Source organism: Heliangelus exortis, chromosome 1 (assembly GCF_036169615.1).
Source record: "Heliangelus exortis chromosome 1, bHelExo1.hap1, whole genome shotgun sequence".
NCBI classification, from domain to species: domain Eukaryota; kingdom Metazoa; phylum Chordata; class Aves; order Apodiformes; family Trochilidae; genus Heliangelus; species Heliangelus exortis.
In genome coordinates this window covers 119,544,177-119,564,423 of record NC_092422.1, presented here as the reverse complement: position 1 = coordinate 119,564,423, position 20,247 = coordinate 119,544,177, and the positions used below count along the sequence as shown (strand labels likewise).

At 47.2% G+C, this 20,247-nt stretch overlaps 1 protein-coding gene across 1 annotated transcript in view; it reads left to right on the top strand.

Moving 5' to 3' along the window:
* The first annotated feature begins 731 nt into the window (after window positions 1-731).
* The window catches only part of LOC139804655 (alpha-2-macroglobulin-like protein 1), a 27,564-nt gene continuing 8,048 nt past the window's right edge, over window positions 732-20,247 (top strand). The window contains exons 1-23 of the mRNA XM_071762118.1: window positions 732-969; window positions 1,711-1,894; window positions 2,850-3,012; window positions 3,599-3,651; window positions 5,358-5,378; window positions 5,853-6,012; window positions 6,445-6,529; window positions 7,882-7,993; window positions 8,939-9,053; window positions 9,422-9,531; window positions 10,015-10,182; window positions 10,411-10,641; window positions 11,294-11,357; window positions 11,740-11,885; window positions 13,129-13,278; window positions 13,505-13,657; window positions 14,637-14,721; window positions 15,522-15,636; window positions 17,818-18,043; window positions 18,173-18,299; window positions 18,845-18,966; window positions 19,470-19,524; window positions 20,124-20,207. Coding sequence (XP_071618219.1) covers window positions 905-969; window positions 1,711-1,894; window positions 2,850-3,012; window positions 3,599-3,651; window positions 5,358-5,378; window positions 5,853-6,012; window positions 6,445-6,529; window positions 7,882-7,993; window positions 8,939-9,053; window positions 9,422-9,531; window positions 10,015-10,182; window positions 10,411-10,641; window positions 11,294-11,357; window positions 11,740-11,885; window positions 13,129-13,278; window positions 13,505-13,657; window positions 14,637-14,721; window positions 15,522-15,636; window positions 17,818-18,043; window positions 18,173-18,299; window positions 18,845-18,966; window positions 19,470-19,524; window positions 20,124-20,207 — 2,794 coding nt within the window. The 5' untranslated portion in view covers window positions 732-904. The remainder of the gene's footprint in view (window positions 970-1,710; window positions 1,895-2,849; window positions 3,013-3,598; window positions 3,652-5,357; window positions 5,379-5,852; window positions 6,013-6,444; window positions 6,530-7,881; window positions 7,994-8,938; window positions 9,054-9,421; window positions 9,532-10,014; window positions 10,183-10,410; window positions 10,642-11,293; window positions 11,358-11,739; window positions 11,886-13,128; window positions 13,279-13,504; window positions 13,658-14,636; window positions 14,722-15,521; window positions 15,637-17,817; window positions 18,044-18,172; window positions 18,300-18,844; window positions 18,967-19,469; window positions 19,525-20,123; window positions 20,208-20,247) is intronic.

Here is a 20,247-nt window from a genome sequence, read left to right as displayed (position 1 = left end):
AATAGACTAAGGTATAAAGTTTGCATGTGTGAAGAAACTCCCAAACTAGGTGGAGTGGCTCTAGGGTAAGAGCCACAGTCTCTTGGCAGCTTGAGAAAACCCTCTGGCCATGCAGGACTCCAGCCATGCAGTGTTTGGCCTCCCTGACTGATGGTTAACCCTCATTTGTACCAAGGAGTGTATGTGGAAGGCCCTTAGGGGAGCCCACAGAGAACTGTGTGATATATCTGGAGTAAACCACAGTTGTGATTCCATCTTCAAGCTGAAATACCTGTGGGGCAGAGATAAGATGAGAGCTCTGCCTGCTCTCTGTGGTCCCCTCCTGGCTAAGGCAGCACTTTTTGAAGGAGCAGAGCACTGTGCTTATATACTTACTGTGTACAAAGCCTGGTCTCCAGTTCCAGACTGAGACCTGTCTTGGGAGCTGCAGACTCAGAAAGCTTGGGAACAGCATGACCACAGGAGTTCTCTGTAAGCTCCAGCTGAGTGCACATGCCAAGGGGTCGCAAGACAATCCAGTTGGAGACAAAACAATGAGGCTGGGGTTGCAACTGGTACAGGGAGCAGGGTCAGCCCAGTGACCAGGAAACAGGCTGCAAAATAAAAAGCCAATTTTTCTGTATGAGGCTGGTCTAATCCACAGGGGAGTAGAAAAGTGGAGAGGCTGGAGTCCAAAAAGACTTGGATTGGCTGGGGAACTTCCTGAATGGTACAACCCTGTGCCAGCAGCACTATAAACACAGGAATGAGGCAGAAAGAAAGAAACTCTGGGGCTTCTTGACTGCTTCCTGGGAGAAACAGCAACAACAGCAGGTGGCCTGGAGACCTTGGAAGGAGAGAACCTGCACCCTACCTTCTCTCCCGACTGGTCCTCTGGAGGAATCAACCTGTCTGGGCATCTCCCATGACAATGTGGACTCCCTTCTTCCTAAGCAGCCTGTTCTTTGTCCTGGGGATAGTGGCACAACCGTAAGTGCCATTTAAAAATTTGGTGACTGATAGCTGTGATACTGAGGAAGGGGCCAGGGTAGCAGGGAGAGAGTGTGGGACCCTGCCAGTCATCTCTTGGAAGAAGTAGACACGGGAAATGCCACAAGCCTTGTTTTGAACATGAAATACTCCTGAACATAGGAATGTTTCTCACAGGTATTACTACAGTACAAGAGATAGGTGAGGACCAACAGTGGGAACAAGAGGAGTGAAAGACTGCAGTCTGAGGAAGGCTGAAGGGAAAGGTGAAAAGGGCTGCAGGGCTAGAAATGATTAAGGAAGAATCAGTCTGCTGCCAAGGCAGTTGAGAAGCAGCCTCAAAGAAAGAAAGAAAGGCAAACCCTTTTCTATTGAGGGGCTGGACAGTTGTGTTTTCCATGTGTACTGGCAACACCTTAAAATTATTTCCTTTGTAAAAGCAGAGATGGTCTCTACTGCATATTGCTTCTCTGTACTCCTGTAGCATCCTCCAGAACCATGTACACACCAGTGTAATCTGAGGCCACCTGAAAGCATTTCTCTCGTGTTTATCTGAAATTAACTATATAACTTCCATTACCCCTGTGAGAAGCCCAGTCTCTCATTTTAACCTATCCCTTTGGCTCCAGCAGAGCAGCATATCCTGCCCCTAGAGGGGTGTTAAACCATCCTTCTGCTTCCTTAGACCACAGAGTGGGTGAGACTATTCCCAGGATGTAATGTCTTGTTTCCCCACTGCAGGAGGTACCTGATCATCGTTCCAGCTGCACTGCCCTATCCCTCTTCCCAGAGAGTGTGTTTGGACCTCCGTGGGGTGGAGAAGCCTATTCGTGTGGCCCTAACTCTTGTGCTTCCGTCTGGCAACCTCAGCCTGTACCGCAAGGTTGTCCGGAACAACTGGATCTTTGAATGCTCCAAATTTCAGGTCAGGATCATTCTTGGCAGGGACCTCCAGCTGGCACCTCCCAGTACATTCTTTTTGCTTGTGACTCCTGTCACCAGAGAAATAGAGAATGAGGATAAAACAGGAGGAGAGAGGGAATGGAAAGGAGTGAATGCAAAGTCAGGAAGTTTTTAGTGGGAGCCTGATGTCCTTGTTTCCTGCCGTTGTCTGTCACCATGGTACCTTTCCTGCTGATTATCTCACAGTCCACCTTAATGGTACACCAAAGGAAGGCTGCTTGGCCAGGCAGCAAAGGACTGAGGAGGATGGTGTTGCTCTGAAACACACAGCTGTGAAGCTCGTTCTTCCCTCTGAGAAGGAAGCATTCTCACAGGGTGTTGTTTGTGAATCATGATGAAGAAATAGGTAGACCTTTTATCTCAGACAACCTTCTGTCATGTCTGCTTCCCTTCAAGCTTCTCCTTAGGGGCTGGAAAATGTCCTGGAGGATTAGGAAAGACACAGGAGGTTGTGCACACAAGTTCAGCACAAATCTTTCCAATCTTCCAAGCTCATGAACCTTATTTTCTTGGTTTGCACTGGTAACTGTGAGTGGATTTCAGCCTCCATGACCCACACACTCTAGGAAACATATTTCTCTTCAACATAGATCTTTTCTTCCTTTGGTTAAAGTCTTCTCCATCTTGCTTCATGCAGGTTTTAACAGTGGTCCTGTTGAAGGGCCAGGCAATTTCTTTGCCGGAACAGGGTCCCTTTTCCTTTTGTCCAAGATCTGACCCAAGTGCAAAGGCATTGTCACCTGTGCTTCCATGGCACAGCCCTCAGCCACTGAGGGGACACCCTGTGCTGGCCTTCAGAGTAAGATGGAGAAGAGGCTGATCTCAGAGTGCAGCAGGAGTGAGAAGAGCATTGCTCTGCTGCCTTCTTGTCCTCTCCTACTGCCTGCTAACCTGATGGGTCCTCTTTTGTGTCTTAGGTCCCTCAACCTGCAGGCAACCAGGAAGTTGGCACTGTCCACCTCCGTATCTCCAATGGCCACTACTTCAGTGTAAACGAAGAGAAGAAAGTCCTGATCCACAGGGCTGGCACAGGAACCTTCATTCAGATGGATAAACCTGTCTATAACCCGGGACAGACAGGTAAGTACTGCATGGAGCACCCTGACAGTTCTCCTGCCTTGATCTGCCTGGACTTTTTCCCCGGTTTCCTATGAGTGAACAGCTGAGTGCTTTGTGCCATGCAGCCTCTATGAGGATGAGGAGGTAGCTATCTCATGCTCATCATGGAGTGATTTATCCATGCACCATGTTTTAGGGGAGGGAAGGGACTGGAAGGGTTGGTTTCATGCACTCCAGGACCAGAGTTGGCTTGGAAGAGAGAGCAGACCTGAATGAGGTCTTCTCAGCCAGGTCGAGGTAGGACTGGTCAGCTTACACTGCAGCTGAGGTAACTCTGAGTGTAGCCCATGGGAAAGACCCTAAATTGTGAGTCTGGCTGCTGTGCTGCTGCTATGTGTTTGGGGGAAAAGTTGGTGAGCAGGGCTGCACAAGGTGGAGGGAAGGGGAGGGTGATGTGTGTAGGATGGGCTGCAGGGCAGACATGGGGCTGCCAGCAGTGCTGTGTGGGGAGCTGTGTGGATTTCACAGTGAGGTAGGTGCAGGGTAAGTCTGTCTCCGAATGCACTCTGTGCCTCTAAATGTGCTCTGCTCGATTTTTTCTCTTCAGTGAAATTCCGGATCGTGACGTTGACCGAAGACTTTGCTCCTGTCAGCAGCAAGGTAAAGGCATCTAAGTGGAGGGCACAAAGTCTCCAGGCTCCCTCTGTCAGGTCTGGCTCCTCTCGCACTCCCCATGCCATGTAGGCTGAGACAGTTCCCATGTCTGCAGCACCCAGGGCAGCCAAATCTACTCTACTAAACAAAATGGGCACAGCAGTGTCTGTTTGCTGATTACCATGTTATCTCCTGCTGTCTGGCAGCAGGGTTGACATTGCTGATGGAATTTGGGGGTGGGGAGGTGTCAGCAGTCCCTTCTAGCTGAGTTAGTATAGGGCAGCCCTCAAGCCCCTCAAAAAATACCCCAACAAATAGGCAGAGCTTCTGGGGACATCAGTGGGCTGTTGGCCACAGGCACAATTACTCAACAAGCTGTATAAAGACTTGGCCAGACCTGAAGCTCTCCTCCTGCAGCTCTGGAAGGCTCAGTGCTTTGTGCAGTTTCTTGCATCTAAGGGTGGCAGGAGAGTCTGAAGAAAGCTGTGACACATCTGCAGAATTTTAAGAAAAAATAGTTGATATGGGGAAGGATACGCATGAAGTGATGATTAAAAAAAAAAAAGAGAGACAACAGTATAACTAAATTATACTCACTTTGCTGTTGGCAGCAGCTTTTTTTCCTCATGTCAGGTCAGTTGCCAGAGACTTGCATATGTGCTACCCAGGAAACTGCAAAACTGGCATCTTTCTACAGTGAGCAATTATACCTGCAGCCAGCAGCTATAGCTATTTCACACCCCTCTGTCCTCCAGCAATTTAAGGAGAGCCAACAGGAATTCATGCCATGACAGATAAATACTGAAGGGCACATGTGAGCAGAGAGTTGGATTAAACCCCTTTAGACTGCAGTAAATGGAGAGATCCTTCCAGCTTCTTTATTGTTGTCTCCATCTCCTCTTTTTTTTGGGCTATTGGTGAGGGCCTAGGTTGTCCTTTCTCCTCTCAACAAGGAAGCTATATCTCCTATATTAGTTAGATAATAGAGTAAACAATACATTTGCTTCCATGCCTACAATTGGTTCATGAACCTATTTTGCCATAAATGTTTAATGTCTCTGTGTGTATATTAACATTATAACTATTAATAATGCTGTGATGAAAATATCTCAAATCACAAGTCATTCATCACTACTGCCTCCTGGCTGATAGCTGCAGTGAGACAAGAACAGAGAATTAATAGGCCTAAAAGGACTGAAATATGTCTTTCTATGTCCCTCTCTGTTACTATCAGCTTTAGTCAGCAGTATTTCACCTCTCCACTTGTGCTTTTACTCCTAGGCCAGGCTGTTCACAGGAAAATGCAGGGTGCATTCTTCCTATAGGTGATGGAGTTTTGCTGGTTCTTGGGATTTACATTAAAAGCCTGATGCCTCTCAATATTTATGAACTTGGGATGATTGTTTTTCTGAGTCTGTCTTCTTTTTATAGTAAAATCTATCTTTCACAGTTGTAGAGTGTCTATCAAAGAGCATCTTAAAAATTCAGGCTTCAAAAAGCAAATCCAAAGAATACCACAGATTTTTATGTTGTGTGTTTTCCTGACTGCTTCAAAGCCATTCTTCTGGTTTCAGTGAGATCAAGCTCCTTCTATTGTAATATTTGGGAGAGGTGATGTTGTCACTGTGCATGGGCTAGGTGGGTAAGAAAAGTTTATATGCTGGTTGCTATGTCATGCCAGTTTCTGACATTGCTGTCTGTTTCCTTTGCAGTACTCCGTGGTGGAAGTCCAGGTGGGTGTTTCCAACTCTTCATGTGTAATGGGGAAAGCTACTTCAGTCTGGATAAGTACCTAGGCCACTGTCTTACTGAGACAAGTTACTTTTCCTAGGGTCTGTGTATACACATGCATGTGCATACACTGTCCGTGTGCTTCTTGTGCTTTGATGATCCAAATGGTTCAGCTTCCATCTATTTCTGCATTCAGGAATGTCAGCCAGGCTTTAGCTAACAACTCTTACTGTTCATCTTTAGATAAGACTGGAAAGGTTAAATGTCAAGAGCTTTCATACTTTTTTTGATGGCAGTACAGAGTAGAGTAACCCTGCTCTGAGTGCTCCAGTACTCAGGCCACTTCACTACCATCTGGAGAAAAAGCAGCAGGAACTTGTGAGAGGCTCAAAATGCCTTTGCATCCAGTGGTCTCTAAATGGAGAATAGCAAGTGTTGCTGATGACTGCCCCTTCTTTCCTTTCTCTGAACTGCAGGACCCAAATCAAAACCGCATTGGCCAGTGGCTGGATGTGAGACCAAAGCAGGGCATTGCAGATCTCTCTTTCCAGTTAGCTGATGAGCTCTCTCTGGGGACTTACACCATCAGTGTTGTGAACCCAAAAGCATCCACTACTTTCAAGGTGGAGGAACATGGTAAGATGGAGTATGGAGAACAAAGAAGGGGATGGAAAAAGTTGCTTGTTTCTGTCTGTATAGTAATATATAGCCAAACATTCTAAATTAAGATTCACTGCCTGAGAGCTAACATTAAACACAAATCTACATAGAGAAGGCAATATCAGAAATGAACACAAGGGAGATTGTGATGGAGATTTCTGGAGAAGGCATCTGCTGACAACTAGGCTAGCACAGAGTGAGAATACACTAAAGAACTCTGCTAGTCTGTTCAAATGTTGAGGGGAAAAGTGTACTGTGTCTTTAGTTTTTCTGTTTTCAATTAGTCCTTGCTTTTACCTCATGAACATGACCCTTCATGGGACTCCAGCCTCACATGAACACACTCTTTCCGTTTGTGATATCGTATTCTGTTGCCTTTGGTGGAGTAACTCTGTGGGTTTTTTCCAGTGTTGCAAAAGTTTGATGTTTTCTTCGAGGGACCAGCTCAAATTTATGCTTCAGATAAAACTTTCCACCTGCGTGTCTGTGGCAGGTAAGGAGGATATTTAGAAAGAGCTCATAAAAACTGCCCCTCCTTCCATATGTCTCCTACCTCTTGATTCCATCAAGGAGAAGTAGCTCAAAGAGGGCCAAGCACAATTGTTCCTTTTGGAGAATCCCAAATAGTGCAAGAAACAGATTGATGGGCACTTCCTTGGGGAAGAGGTACACAAGCCACACTTGAGAGAGACCATTCATCTCCAGGGAAGCTTTTTCTAGGAAAGTTATACCTTGCTGTATAAGCTCTGTGTGTGTCCAGCCTTGAAAGACCTTATGTGGAGAAAAAGGCATACCTGGTATGGGACCAATCTGCTGAGGTAAAGAAGCAGGAACTGATGGTTACTTAGAAGTTATGCTATTTCTTCTCACCTGCATGCTGCTGAACTTAATATCTTTATAGAAGCAGCCAGGGAGTTTCTTTAGTTATGTAGTCATCAGAAAACCTGACCAGATGAGGGTGTGAAGGAAGGCATGACCTCAGGCAGAGTAAGCACAAAAGTGGAAGGAGAATTATCTGGAAAGCACTTTGGAGACTGATAAATTAGGTGAGCTGATTTGTATTTGGGACTAGGTTTTCTGGAGACCTTTGTTGTCTCTTTGCTGCTTCTCTAGCATAATTTATAATTACTTGGAATGCTTAAAATTAAACCATATGAAGCACTAGTAGTATACAGTACAGTATTCTGCATCCCCAGGATTGGCCAGAGATGTCCTCCTGCTGCTGGTACTGTTGAGATCTTTGCTCTGAAGAGAAAGCCAGAGAGGAGTCAAAGCAGGGAAAGGCAGCAAGGCAAGCAGGGGGAATATCTGCACTGACAAGGGCACATTTCTGATGTGCTTTGCCAAAAACAGCAGAGCAGGTCTGATGATGGAAACTGGAGGCCAGACCATGAGACAAGCCCATAGTGAGGCAGTTCTGAGGTCTCTCTGTAGCTCTGTTACTGCCGTATAATGGTTTTGTGCTCTGCAGGAACGCAGGTTTTCTGTTGCTTTCACACCTGAACTCGTATCTCTACTGTGTGGTGCTCTGTGCTGCATGAACACATCAGCTCAGCTCAGCTCTCTGAGTCTGCCTGCAGCTCCTCAGCATGCAGAAGTGAGAGAGACCTTCAGACAGTGTGGGTCCTTTCCTCTCTATGCTATATTTCTGCCTCCACTGGATGCAGAACTGTGCTATTGCACTCCCCGAGTACACAATGTGCTATCTTTCCACTTACGCCTGCCAGCATGCCAGCTGCATAAAGACTTTCATCAGTAAGGCCACCTCTGTGGAAGGAGCGAGGTGCTCAGCAGCAAAGCACCCAGTGCCTCTGGGCAGCAGCTCCTCTGGTGTCCTCTCTGCAGGTACAGCTATGGGAAAGCAGTGCAAGGGACCATGAGGGTGATTTTGTGCCAGAAGGCAAGGAGGCGTCTTCAAAATGCCAGCAAGGATATCTGTAGGGAATACAGTGGCCCGGTGAGTAAAATCCTGGAAGACAGATGTGTAGGGAAAGTTTGTCAGCCTCTGTAATGTATATGCAGACTAATAAATTGGTTTTATTTATATAATATTTATATATATTTATATATACTTATAAAAATTGGTTTTATTCAATTAATGCACTTGTTGCTGCCCAGACCAACTGAGAAGCCTTTGCACCTGGAAGTTATTCCTTATGACTATGCTTAATGATGCTAGGGACTAGAAAAGAGGAATTTCACAGAAAGATTTAGAGTTCTGTTCTTTTCTGTAAAGAAGTATAATTTGTCATAAATTGATGCAGTGTATGAATGACAATTAATACAGCTTTAAAGGGTGCAAAATTACTGCGTTAAGGTGAACCTAACCTGGAGCTGCAGGACACTAACATATGGTGGAGAAACGGTTAATTCCACAGCCAAATCACACAGTGGATTTATACCATATTTTCTCTTTTTATATATTTATATATTGAATCTGTTCATATTTTCCTTGTTACATCTTTCTATTCCTAACGAGGTATTTCATTGCTGAGCTCTTTCCTTGCACATATAAGATTGAAAATATTTCTTTATGACTTGTATTTTTGACTTGTTACAGTATCTGTAATCTTCCTGCTCTGGAAATTATTTGTTCCTTTGAATTTTCTTTAGATTCTGCAGCTCTTCTGGCTAGATCTATCAATATGTTCTGTGATCCAGTTAGTGCAGTATTTAGTTTTCTACTAAAGCTGGAAAGTTGCCAACATTGTAACTTTGATAAAAATGTGATGCCTGCTTTGTTTCTATAATATGAATTACACATATTTATGCATATAAAATAGAAACTACAGAATTTAAAATACGAGCTTAAATATATGAATCTAATATGTCTAATACCTTGTGCTTCTGACTCCTTCCCTTCTCCCCATCCCCAAATAATATCTGCCACTTCCTATTGCAGACTGCAAGCAAGGGGTGCTTCACCTCTTCTGTGAGCACCTCTGTCTTCAGCCTGGCTCCCAGCGAGGAAGATGGCAAGCTCTATGCAGAAGCCTCTCTCCTGGAGATGGGCACAGGTACCCAGGGACTCAGCAGAGGTGGTGCAAGGGCAAGAGGGACAATTTCTGGGTCTGTGGGGGCACACATCTCCCCCTCCTCCACCCGGTGCTGGGACCATCACAGGACACAGAGAGCAGTCCTGCTTGAGGAACTTGCTGTGTCCACAAGGAGATACTTTGCAGGTGGATGAGGTGTGGCTGGGAGTGTGTTCCATGAGGCCACAAAGCAGCCTGAAGACATTTCAGCTTAAGCAGGAGCTGCCACAGGGAACAGCATTCAAACCTTGAGGGGTGCTGGTGTTGGGAATGAAGTTTGAAACACTGCTTAGAGGGGAGAGGAATAACAAATACTGATCCTGCTTCCCTTGCACTCTGCATTCTGACAGGGGTGCAGATCAACACCTCCAGCCAAATCCTCATTTCCAGGACTGCTGCAAAAGCAGTGTTTGAGACACCAAATGCATATTACATCCCTGGAGTGCCCTACAGAGGGAAGGTGATTTTTTTCCATTGCTTTTCCTTCCCCTTTATTTTCCAAAGAATTCAGTGTCTAGTAAATTTTTGCTGATCCAAGCCATTTTCTGTTCCTCAGACAGAGTACTTTACCTTGCAGTGTGTCACATTACTTGACAATGTGGCTTCAGTTTCTGCATTTCAGATTCCCTGATGTGTTTACACCTGCAGCCTCTGCTGAGAGTGATGAGTGACGTCTCAGCAGGGATGCTGGGATGCAAGGATGTCTCAGCTTTTGGCTAGGAGATGAGCTCCTCATGCTCTAGCCACCCTATGGAGCAGACAGGTTTTAACCACTTGCAGCTTAGCTTTAGAGATGAAGCGATTTTATAGGTCTCCTGTCTTTTTGGGGCCACACTGAAGTTAAGGCCACCTACACAAGGCTCTATGTTTGTCAGAGGGAGGAAGGTTTTGGGTATGACACTGGGAGAAATATCTGATTTTGGCCTCACACCATTGTTGCCAGATTAAGCTTCAGGATCACTATGGAAATGGTATGAAAAACAGAAAAGTTTATCTCGTGATAAAGTTCATGAGGCGCCGCCTTATCAAAACGTACATCACAGATGGCAGTGGAATAGCATCCTTCAATCTGGACACAACTGCCTGGAACAGCTCATCAGTCTCTTTGGAGGTAAATTCCACCTCTGCATCCAGGAAAGTGAAAATCCTTGATCTCTGCTGGTCCTCCCCACTACTGCCCTGCAGCCCCGCTGCCAGCTCAGGCCTGGGCTCTGCACAAAACTCTGCCTGTGCAAGAGCCAGCAGGAAGGCACCCAGCAATAGCCTCTTCCAAACCATCCTAGCAAAGCATTGAAGCATTAAACTCTTAATTTCTGTGTGTCTCTGGTCCCCCTCTCAGGGAAGGTTCACACTGGAGGAGCTCATGCATATGCCTCGAAAAACTGACTTCAGTTACACAAATGCTTACCATCACCTGCAACCCTTCCACGTCACAACAAAAAGCTTCCTGGACATAGATCCACTCACAGGAACACTGCCATGTGGACTGAGGCAGAATGTCCAGGTGACCTTCGTGGTCAGTCGGGATGACCTGGGAGAAGACACCAGCCGTATAGGTTTTGCATATTATGTGAGTAAGTGCAGCAGAGAACCTGGGGTAAAAGGCAGTGCTGATGGGACTAGACCCCAGTGAAATGTTGAGGGTGTAATTTACATCATCCCCAGGGAGAAGAGCTTGTTCTAGGGGGACTGGGTGAACACTACACCCAGTGAACTCAGCCTGGTTACAGTGTGATCCTGGTATCAGGGCCTCAGTCACTTCCATGGGTGGGAGGAAGCTTCTCTCTTTGCAGCACATTGCCCCCTTAGCCTCTCTGAAGGCTGCAGAGGGAAGAGTCTTGTGCAGGAACTGCTGTCAAACCCCTCTTCCTTTAAACTGTATGGAGGATCACTTTTTCATTTTGATCATCAAAGAAGCTATTTAGTGGAAATGACTTTTGGTCTGCTCAGGAGATCTGCTTGCTAGAGGAGAAATACCTTAGCTGTCTTTCACTTACCTCCAGAGAACCCACTACCCATCCACAGTCCTAACTAGATAAACCAGAATTTCATGTGTTCAGCTCCTCCTGTGCTGTGATGGAGCTGGACCTGAGACATGGTGTTGGACTGGACTCACAGTATGTTTCTGAAGTTTCTTAGGCGAGCAAGATGCACATGGGTGAATGTGACTATGCTCTAGTGGCAAACAGCAGTTTGATCATCCTGTGTCACTCTTCCTGCAGGTCACTGGGAGGACTGGTATTGTTGTCAGGGGCCAGAAGACTGTCCAGGTTGGGAAGCTGCACAGTAAGTCTGCAGCTGATGGAAAATGGGAAATAGTTGCGCCTGGTGGGTTTCTGGGTTGGACAGTGTTGCCAGTTTCCCTCAAGTTCCCTGAATCCATTCTAAGCCCTGGGCAGTCAGCAATAGGACAGAAAGAGGCTGAGGAAGCAATTGTGTCAACTGGAAGAGGCTGAAAAGATAAAATGAGGGAAACGATAGAAAGAGAGGCTGGGTGGACCTGTGGGGAGATGGAGCACATGGCATCAAAGAACAGAAGGAGAGCACAGACTGAGCAGCAGCAGGAGTTGGTTTGACATTGTGGATTATACAGCAGAAAAAAAAACGTGAGGGCAGAAGGACGTCTTGGTGGGTCTGTGATGAAAACACTTTGCCTTTCCTTCCTCAGTGTTGAAGGGCTCCTTCTCCATCCCTTTGACCTTCACTGCTGACTTCACCCCATCACCTTCCTTAGTAGTGTATGCCATCTTCCCCAGAGGAGGGGTAGCAGCTGACAGCATCCGTTTTGATGTTGCTTTGTGCTTTGAAAACCAGGTGAGATTCATTCCTGTGGCTGGGGGAGATCTGACAAACAGGCATCAGCAGGCTTGAGGGAAGGAGACCCTCAGATCCCTCAAAGAGAGAACTGGGGAGAAGAGAGTAAGGGAATGTCTGCAGCACAGTGCCAAGGGACAAGTTAACAAATGAGATGCGTATGTGTAACCTAAGATTTGTTGTAAATAACAAAGGATCTTAAAACCTAGACTAAAGAGGTATAAATTGGATTTTGTGGGTGTTAGGATATTAGGGTAGAAAAAAAAGGTGTTAGGATAACAAACAAGGAGGTATATTAATAATAAAATATGCAGATAATCAACCATCTGTATAACTGTAACACAAGGCTAGTTGTTGGAGCACTCACCAATTACTTATCAGAAGGTTTTATGCTAGTTCTAGAACAATTATTAAAATAATACCTTTGGCAATATGATAATACAATTACTGTAGTTTTTGTAAGGATCCTAGAGTCTTAAAGTTAGGAATTCATATACAGATTTGATACTTCTTACCCCCCCAGTGACTGTGGCTGGGAATCCCTTTCCCTTCTTGTCAGTAGCAATAGCTTGAGCAGGTGTTCCTGCTGAAGGGAGAAGGTCCAGCACACCTTCTAGGGAAAGTGTACAGGATTCTCATGGATCAAAAGATGGGACTAGCCTTTTATAGAATAAAATGATTGGCTGCTGTCATTTAATTACTTAGCCAAACCTCCAACATCTTCTGTTGGAGAACAAAAGGGAAACAAAGGAAAAGCTAAGAAAGCCTTTTCCCCCATTATACAAATTCTTATATTTATCTGCCTATTCTTGTTTAGCCTTTGGCCTAGTTGAAGCCAGGCTGGGCTCCATGTTTTTCAACACAGCAGAGCAGCTGGCACCACAGATACCAACTTGGCCTTCTATTAGTACTTCCAAGGCTGTTACCAGTTCAAAGTTTGCTACGCCCTTGGTTTTCCATGGAGACTCTCCAACTCCGGGCTAAGGGCAGTGGATCTGAGACAAAGAGTGTGAGACTGAGAGGCAAAGAACAATTGAATGACAAAGGGAAACTGAGGTAGGCTCACTGAGGCAGAGAGTACTTCGACAAACAGGAAATCTTTGGCAGTGAATTCTGTTCATAGCAGCGGCCAAGCTGGGAAGACTGCAGCTGGTCTCCTGATTTCTGTTCGTGCCGCCAGTCTGTCAGCCTCTGCATCCCTCTTTCTCTCTTTTTCATCTTTCTTCCTGGTATGTTGCTCTAGGTCAAGGTAGGATTCCCAGCTAGAGAAGCCCACACAGGATCAACAGTGCAGCTCCAATTGCAGGCAGCCCCTGGCTCCCTGTGTGCAGTACAAGCAGTGGATGAAAACATGTTCACTGCGAGACTGCAGAGTGAGCTGACAAGCCAAACGGTGAGTGTCTGTGAAATGAGGCAAAAAACCAGGAGTGACATCAGCCAGGGGAGGCAGGCAAGGGGAAATGGAAGCTAATGGATGAGGAAGTCTTTCTGTGGAGCAGAAATTGAGGTCTGCCGAGGGAGATGGGGATGAACAGATATATATACTATGAGAGGGTGGAGTGAAGCATCTGGAGGTATCTGCTCCCTCCTGATTCTTCTCTGCCTGGGAGTTTCCCTAGGTCTATGGTTTGTTCCCTGCTGCTTATCGACATGGATACCCTGCCCCAGTAGAAGAACATTCAGATCACTGTGTTCAGCCCCAGTCCACCTCCACTCTGCTACAGGGGAAGCCACGGCAGTCCTTTCAGCCTGACATCTTTAACCTCTTCCGGGTAACCACATCACGACTTTTCCCAGAGCTGTTGAAATGATGAGTATCTGAAATATCTTTTTCCCCAAGTAGTCTGAGAAAGCCTTGCCTTCTCCAGACAAACCCTCCTGTCTGCCCTGACCTAGCTGTGCTGCCTCAAGAGATGTACAATACCATTATATGTATGAACACCTGTATTCCCCTCCACAGGTGCAGAAAGCAAGATGATGAGATACTGGATGAGCAAAACTCAGTTTTGGGGGTTTGGGAATGAGGCCTTGGGCTGAGTACTGTTTGTCTACAAGACAAGGAGTGATCCCAAGTATTAGACCACAGATCATTGACATGGCTTAGTTGCTAGCCTGCTCTCTGGTGCTGTTTTATGCTGTTCCCATGCAGATCTCAGGGTGTCTTTAAGGGAGATCTCCTCTAAAATGAATTAGTCTTATGCAGCATGGGCACAAGGCAGCCAGTGCCATTTAGCCTTGGACCTGGGGATCAGACCCTGTCCTCTTTTGTTTAGCAACAGAGACATGTTCTGGAATGCTCTTTCACTGTATAGAGACATGTCCCATGTTTATGGACATGCCCATGTCACAGCCCTAGGGGCTGAATAAGGGGTGTGCTCCCTGTCACACCTCTGTATAACTTCAGAGGGCAGATTTCATCCAGCTGTTCCTCCAGAGTCCATCCAGGGCTGGACACTGACACCTCTCCTCTGTGCCATTGCCACTGGAAATGCATTGAGAGAAGCAAGAAATTCCAGTGTTCCCCTAAGGAGAGACAGTGATTTAGTAACCTGCTAAGAAAGAAGGGATTGGGGAGGCTGTGCCATGCCTTCCTCAGCACCATCTCTTCTTGGGCCTGTGCTGTTCTGAGCTCCTGGACACTGGGCTGTCCTGTCCCTGATGGTTTTCAGAGTCATTTTAAAGAGCAGTAGCCACTCTTCCCCACTCACAGATGCTTTTCTGCCTCCCCTGCCCTCCTTCTTTCCCTAACAGAACATGGGGCTGAAAATCTTCTCAAACCTTGTGATCAAGAGGCCTTCTCAATGTTTTCATCGGGCAGATAGGAAGCCAACTGCGGGTGAGCTGCATTTTCAGCCTGTCTGGGATATGAGGGCACCCAAGCAGAAGAGCCCTCTGATCTCTGAGGTTTGCTGTGGATATTGGACCTCTGAGGAGTAATGGGTGGTGCTGTTACAACCTAGATACACAGTCCAACAGTACCTGCAGGAATGACCCAGTCCTTATAAAAAGGGCTCTGAAGAATGTCACTGCCTGGGTGTTCCCTGATATTAAAACATGGCATTCCCTTTCCTTTCCTGACAAACCCAGTCATAGGCCAGGATCTGTTTCCCAGTGACTACTCTGCAGGCTGTACTAAAATCTGGATTCTGTCCCCAGCTGTGGTTGCAGGGAGAATCACTTCTTTTCTCTCTGTCAGTCTGCACTAGATGATCATACTAAGCTGGCTCACATACTACTCCTGATCAAACCATTGATTGCAGAGAGCTGTGAGTTTTCTGCAGACAAACAAACAGTATTGTTATTCATAGAATTACAGAAGTGTGGTTAAGATGGCTCTCTGAAAGCCCCTGGGTCTTTAGCACCAACTCTAGGTCAAGTCAGCAAGTGGACTATGTTTAACTAAACCTTGGAAAACTTGCAACTTGCTCACTGCAAGCTGGTTCTCCTGTTACCATACTAGTTTCCCTTCCTATATTTCCTCTCCCACCGAATCAGCCCACTCCCTTGTGTTTCCCTCTGCCAGACTCTTCCCACTCCTCTTTTACTTCTTGCTTTGCCTCTTGCCTCATTGCTAGGCTGTCTATCATTGCTAGGGTTCACCTATCCCACTCTTGTGGAACTCATTCTTTCTTTCAGGGTGGCTTTCTACAGAAGACCAAAGTATCACTAAGAAGAAAACCCAATTTACAACCCATGGAAGACTTAACCACTATTTCCCTGAAACTTGGATCTGGAATCTGTTCTCTGTTGGGTAGGTGATGCCAGACTTTACAAATGGACAGAGGGATGATCCCTTTGTTATTGAGTCTTGACTGACTTGCACTTGTGCAGAAGTCCAGCCATAGGTGTAGTAAGAGATTTGTATGTGAATTTTGAATTTTGTGGCTCTTCCCTGCATTTGTAGTTCATCAAGCTGAACTGAAGTCTACACAGGTTTAGAGAGGAGCAATATACTTCAAGAGCAAACCACTAACTTTGGTCTTGCTTCACACATTGGTCTACACCGTGTTAACTTCTCCATTTGGTGGGTGCACCAGCTAAAATTGCTGCCCTTGTTGCCGCAGTACTTAGATTGATGAATCAGCAGTCAGGAGGATATGGTCATGCTGCTTTCCAGAGCATAATGCTGTTGATTGAATGTACAGAGCTGGAATGCCCAGGCACCATTTTGCTCAGGAGAAGGGAATAAACCTGTTACTGATAGCGTTTCAGCGGGGTTTATGGCTTTAGGGAACAAATTGCTGAGAGCTGTCTTGCAGTGAACCAGTGGAGCAGAAGTCAGTGGTAATATAGCAGAGGCTGATTTGAGAACAACGACCTCACATCTCCTTCACCCAGGCCCATGAGCCCTCATCATTGCAGCAGGGTAGAACGAAGTTTATGACCTGCTGAGCCACTTGGATCCTCATAAGTCTCTGGGACCAGACAGGATCCACCCCAGGGTGATGAGGGAGCTGGCAGAGGAGCTCGACAAAACGCTCTCCGTCATTTACCAACAGCCCTGGATCACTGGGGAGGTCCCAGATGATTGAAAGTTGGCAAATGTCACAGCAATCCACAAAAAGGGATGAAAGGAAACTACAGGCCCGTCAGCCTGACCTCAGTGCCTGGCAGGGTGATGGAGCAGATCATTCTGGGGGCAATCACACAGCTCCTACAGGAGGACAGGGGATCAGACCCAGCCAGCACAGGTTTAAGAAGGGCAGGTCCTGTCTGACCAACCTGATCTCCTTTTATGCTCAGGTGACCCACCTGGTGGAAGAGGGGAAGGCTGTGGGTAGAGTCTACCTGGACTTCAGCAAGGTCTTTGACACCGTCTCCCACAGCATTCTTCTGGAAAAGCTGTCAGGCCCAGGGCTCAGAGAGGAGGACTCTGTGCTGGGTTAGGAACTGCTGGAGGCCCCCAGAGAGTGGTGCTGAACGGTGCTGATCCAATTGGCAGCCGCTCACCAGTGGTGTCACCCAGGGATCAGTGCTGGGCCCGGTTCTGTTTAATATCTTCACTGGTGATTTAGATGAGGCGATTGAGTCGATCATCAGCAAATTCACAGACAACACCAACTTGGGGGGGAGTGTGGATCAGCTGGAAGGCAGGGGGGCTCTGCAGAGGGACCTGGAAAGACTGGAGAGTTGGGCTGATTCCAACGGGATGAGGTTCAACACAGCCAAGTGCTGGGTCCTGCACTTTGGCCACAACAACCCCATGGGGAGCTCCAGGCTGGGCACAGAGTGGCTGAGAGCAGCCAGGCAGAAAGGGACCTGGGAGTCTGGGTTGACAGGAAGCTGAACATGAGCCAGCAGTGTGCCCAGGTGGCCAAGAAGGCCAATGGCATCCTGGCCTGTATCAGGAACAGTGTGGCCAGCAGGTCCAGGGAAGGGATTCTTCCCCTGTACTCAGCACTGGTGAGGCCACAGCTTGAGTCCTGTGTCCAGTTCTGGGCCCCTCAGTTCAGGAGGGAGACTGAGGTGCTGGAGCAGGTCCAAAGGAGGGCAAGGAGGCTGTGAAGGGATCCAGCACAAGTCCTGTGAGGAAGAGCTGAGGGAGCTGGGGCTGTTTAGTCTGGAGAAGAGGAGGCTCAGGGACCTCATCACTCTCTACAACTCCCTGAAAGGAGGATGTAGCCAGGGGGGGTCGGTCTCTTCTCCCAGGCAGCCATCAGTAAGACAAGAGGGCATGGACTTAAGCTCTGCCAGGGGAGGTTTAGGTTGGATATTAGGAAAAAATTCTTGATGGAGAGGGCAATCAGGCACTGGAATGGGCTGCCCAGGGAGGTGGCGGATTCTGTGTCCCTGGACGGCATGTGGCACTCAGTGCCATGGTCTTGTAACCACATTGGTATTGGATTAAGGGTTGGACTTGATGATCTCAGAGGTCCTTTCCAACCTGGATGATTCTGTGAATTTCTTCATGCAAGTGCTCTCTTCCACTCAGCACCAATGGCAGCAGGACTGTTTTGGTCACAGCACCTGCTGTTGCCGGAGAGTGGAAAGTCAAGATGTTCTGCTTTTCTGGGAGGGGATTTGGCCTTGCCCCAGCCATAAGCCTCAGAACAGTTCAGCCCTTCTTTGTGGATGTGATGCTCCCTTATTCTGTCATCAGAGGAGAGACCTTCATGCTGAAAGCTACTGTCTTCAACTACCTGCAGCAGTGCATACAGGTGTGTGCTTGTGCCACAGGTAACACTGTGTGGGACAGACCTTCCATACCCTCCGGTTTTAGAGCATGTTGTGCCAAGCCATCTCTCCTGAGTTGTCCCGTCACTCTCCTCCATCTGCCATTCCCTTAGATCCATGTGTCCCTGGCTAAATCCTCAGACTTCCAGGTGGAGTCCTGCCGCACCTGCAGGGACAAGGAGTGTCTGTGTGCAGAGGAGTCCAGGACCTTCACGTGGAATGTGACAGCAGCCCAGTTGGGTAAGGCAACAAAATTGAGACTGGTGATGAGGAACCCTAAAACAGGAGAGGGACTGGGAGGTCCAGAGCACCTGGCAGAGCCTGGCCCCCTCTGGGCCCTGAAGCTTGTTCTAAGTGGTTCAAGCATGTGATCCACCATGTCTGCTTTCCTTCTCTCTTAGACAGGCTTATTGGAGGAGGGAGAGAACTGAATGCATGGCATGGAGAACCCTTGAAGAGAGTGGGTGGGGAAACCTTGTATTGCTGGAGCTGTGCTTCACACGCAATGGGAAGGGAGCACTGGGGTCCAAGGGGCTGCTGGACTTTCTGTTGTTGCAGTCATATGTAGTGCAATGAAGTTACTGTTGGTGAGGCATTACTTGGTTCTCTCAAGCTTAGGGTGTCTGAACAAGCCATGAGTGCTGAGTGGCTCACCTTTACCAGCCAAACTGCTGAGGATACACAGATCAGCCACCTGAAGCATCTCAGACCCCTATCAGTTAAAGCAAGTTTACTCTATTTTGTCACAGGTATAAGAAACAACCTTTGTTCAATTTATTTGCTAGGGACTCTGAATGTCACAGTGAGGACAGAGGTACTGGACATCATGTCACGGTGTGGGAGCAGGAAGCCCTTGCCAACTACCACGAGGCAGAGGCATATGCTGGTCAAGCAAGTGCTGGTCCGGGTCAGTATGAGAGCAGGCTCACTTCCCTCTCTGAGAATCCCTGCCTCTGGGGGAAGGAAGGCTGAACTGGATTAAATGGTTTTCTCTCCTCATTTTTGGCCAGCATTAGCATACCAAGGCTGTGGCTAAGTTTGCTTTGTTTTTCTCAGGACCTAGCCAAACCTGTTCCCCTCTTGCAGCAGTCTTTCTTGAGCTGCATTCATACACCACGTCTGTGTCTCTCCCTGTACCTTTCCCTGCTCAATCATCCATCTTGCATGAGCTTTTGTATATGCCCACTGACCATAGTGCCCCATGCCCCAGGTTTGCTCTTGCTCTCTTGAGCAATGAAGTAGGCAGCTTCAGTGCAGACCTGCCAAAGGTGAGAAGGATGGAATCCCTGACAGCCTGGGGACTAACCACTGAATTCAGACATGAACTTGCTCTGAAATTTTGCTGGTTTTGAGGAATTTTGTATGTAATCTTGTTTCTCCTGTCCCATGTCTATGTTCTTGCCCTGGCAGCCAGAAGGTGTCTTAGTGGAGAAGTCTTACAGCTCCTTTCTGTGCCAAAGAGGAGGTATGTGGAATGTGAATGGGTGTTGTAGCCTGAAATAACTAGACCTGAGAGTAGGACTAAAGTGCGGGGTGTCTGATGAAAGAATGATTTCAAATGATTTTTCATATAGAAAATTTCACGTCCTATTAGACAGGAAAGAACAAGAAATATTACTTCCACATGTGCTGTTCTACTGAGTTTGCCACTCAGTATAGGTGGCAAAATCCTGCTCTGTAGTCTTCTTCCCAAACTGCAATCCCCAGGCATTCCTGGGGCTTGATAGTGAGAGTTCCAGTGAGAGCACCAACTCTCCCACCCTGTCCCTGCAGCACTGCAGGTCTCTTCAGGATGTCCCCTTGTCAAGTGATGACCAACTGTGATTCTTGTGAAACTTATGGAGTGTAGTGAATTGACTTGTGAGGTGAGCTTGGCTAGCAGCTCTCACCTCTCTTTTAATTCAAAAAGTTTCTAGGCAATGGAGCTTGGTGTGATGAGTGGAACAGACTTTAGGGATCAGTATGTCTGAGTGGGATGAAGGCAGCATCCTTACAGTCTTGCCCTTCTGGTTAGCTCCGTTTGGCCTGGATTTTCATACTGCATCTTCATCCTGTCATTATCAGGAAACAAGGCTGAAGAACATGTGTCCCTCCACCTCCCTGACAATGTAGTGAAGGGATCTGCCAGGGCTTCCATTTCCATCTCAGGTAAGTGATGTCTCTTGTGGACTCACTGACTACTGTTACA